This window comes from Cystoisospora suis (genome assembly GCF_002600585.1).
Source record: "Cystoisospora suis strain Wien I chromosome Unknown contig_1932, whole genome shotgun sequence".
Lineage (NCBI taxonomy): Eukaryota > Apicomplexa > Conoidasida > Eucoccidiorida > Sarcocystidae > Cystoisospora > Cystoisospora suis.
Window position 1 is genome coordinate 24841 of NW_027154732.1, and position 2121 is coordinate 26961.

The window sequence follows — 2121 nt, forward strand, 5'->3', positions numbered from 1 at the left end:
AGGTTAAAGATAGATAGATAGGTTAAAGATAGATAGATAGATAGATAGGTTAAAGATAGATAGATAGATAGGTTAAAGATAGATTCATTGTACAGTAGACGACAAGACTCGGTCTCGTACCTGTTCATCAGTTTGATGCGTTTCTTTTTCTCTTCCTCTCAGTCCCACCTTCCTTTCAGGTTCCACTTCCCCTCTCTCTCTTCCTAAATCCCTTCGCATGTTACTTATCAGCCATCCAACATGTGTACATACAGCCGATGCAATAAAGACGCTGAAGGCATGAAACCCTTTTTCCTTCTCATTCAACTCCACGTCTAGAGAGGTTCCTTGAGATGTTGTATGAGAAAGACTGCTGCTGGGTAGAATCGGCAACCTTTCAAATGCCTGTTCTCTCCTACACCCTCTGTGTAAGGAGCCATCTACCTCATCATGACTATTGTCACTGAGCCTATCTCTCCATTGATTCTTTCTCTTATGAAGAAGAAGGTCCCTCGCAGTTCTTCTATGTTGGCTGATCTCCTCTTTAGCAGACGAGAGGGATATGCTCTTCTCCTTCAGCTCATCTTCATTCCTCATCCCGTCTCGTCTCCGTTTGTTCCTCTCCTTTGCAACATCTAGGAGGGCTTTGCCTAAGAGAACGCAGTGGGAGTGTAAGAGAGAGAAACTTCGGTCATATGGTGTCGTGTCAAGAGATGAAGAAGAAGTCGTGTCTACACAAATACAGTGAGAAGAGGAAGGAGAGCTCTGAGTGAGAAGACAACGGATCGACTGTCTTTGGTGAGGTGATGCTGCGGCCGAATCTGACGGGAAGCTAGTATCGTTCTTAGAGAAAAAAGGAAAGGAGAGATGAGCAGATGCAGTCAGCGGATGAGGAGCAACTGTACGATGAATAGAGGGGGAAAAAGAAGAAGAACCTGGACCGGGAGAATGGGGAAAGACTCCTGGCTGTGATGAAGGAGGGGGGAGAATAGCAGAAGAAGAGAAAGAATTCTCACTGTTTTGACAAGAAGGTATGTCGTGATTTCTACGAGGAGGCAGAGCCGTGAGTGGAGAGAAAGAGAAAGAATGAAGAGATTCAAGAGGCATGCTTGTCGTTTCGGAGAAGAAAGATGGCTCCCTATCATGAACATCGCCGGACGATGAAGAAGCCGGTGCTAGTGGAGTTGAAGAGGACGAAGAGACGAACTTCTCAGAAGAAGAAGAGGAAAACGATGGTCTCCACTCTAACCGAGAAAATTGTTGATGGAGAAATGCAGAAGGTTGATAGGGAGAAGAAGAACTCTTGCTCTTCTCACCATGATGACATGAAATACTATCTGAGCTATAGTGGGCATGGGAGATGATTGAGCGCGTCGCCTCATCGCCTGTTCTCCCCTCTGGAGCATTACGTCTTCTCTCGATCTTCTTCGAGAACTGACTGTCTCTCCAAAGAAAAGCAGGGAGTTTCAAAATAGATAACGATGGATGTGAGAGATCATGAGAGAGGGGTGAAGGAACCCCAAGATCAACAGCAGGCCCCCTCTGTATAGACGCGGCTGGATGTGATGAGAAGAGATTCGGAGAATTGCAGGGATAGGACCAAGCTCTTGGAGGTGTCTCAGGAGAGGACAAGAGACGAGCGCATGGGAGAAGTACACACGATAGAAGCAAATCAACTAATGAAATGAGACATGAAGATTCTAAAGAAACATCACTGACCTTCTTCTCCCCAGAAAAAGAAGAAGAAGGAAGGGAAGCACTTGACGAGGTCAAAAGAGAAGGAAGAGAAGGAGTTGTAGTAGAAGAAGAGAAAGAAGAAGAAGAAGGCTGAGTCGTCTTAGATGGAGTCAGCAGCACATCATTCCCTTCCTTCTCTTTTTCTAGACACCTGTCTACTTCTTTCTCTTCTTCTCCGGATCGTGCCTGCAACTCAGAGAGCCTCTCTTTCCCCATACATTTCATCTCTATATCTTCTTCATTCTTAACAGCATGTAGTTTACCTAGGTGTATTGATAGCTCTCCTTCTGTTCTGCTCTTCTCCTCATTTTCACCTTCACAGCCTCTCCCTCTCTTCACGCCTTGTTCTTCTTCTTTCTCCTTTTCTTTCTCTTTCTTCCTATCTAAACTTCTCTGAGTCTCTAC

The 2121-nt window shown here is 45.3% G+C and overlaps 1 protein-coding gene across 1 annotated transcript in view; it reads right to left on the minus strand.

The window, feature by feature from the left end:
* The window catches only part of CSUI_004188 (phosphatidylinositol-4-phosphate 5-kinase), a 21390-nt gene extending 19278 nt beyond the window's left edge, over positions 1 to 2112 (minus strand). Inside the window, exon 1 of the mRNA XM_068064381.1 lies at positions 121 to 2112. Coding sequence (XP_067923643.1) covers positions 121 to 1941 — 1821 coding nt within the window. The 5' untranslated portion in view covers positions 1942 to 2112. The remainder of the gene's footprint in view (positions 1 to 120) is intronic.
* Between the last annotated feature and the right edge of the window lie 9 nt (positions 2113 to 2121).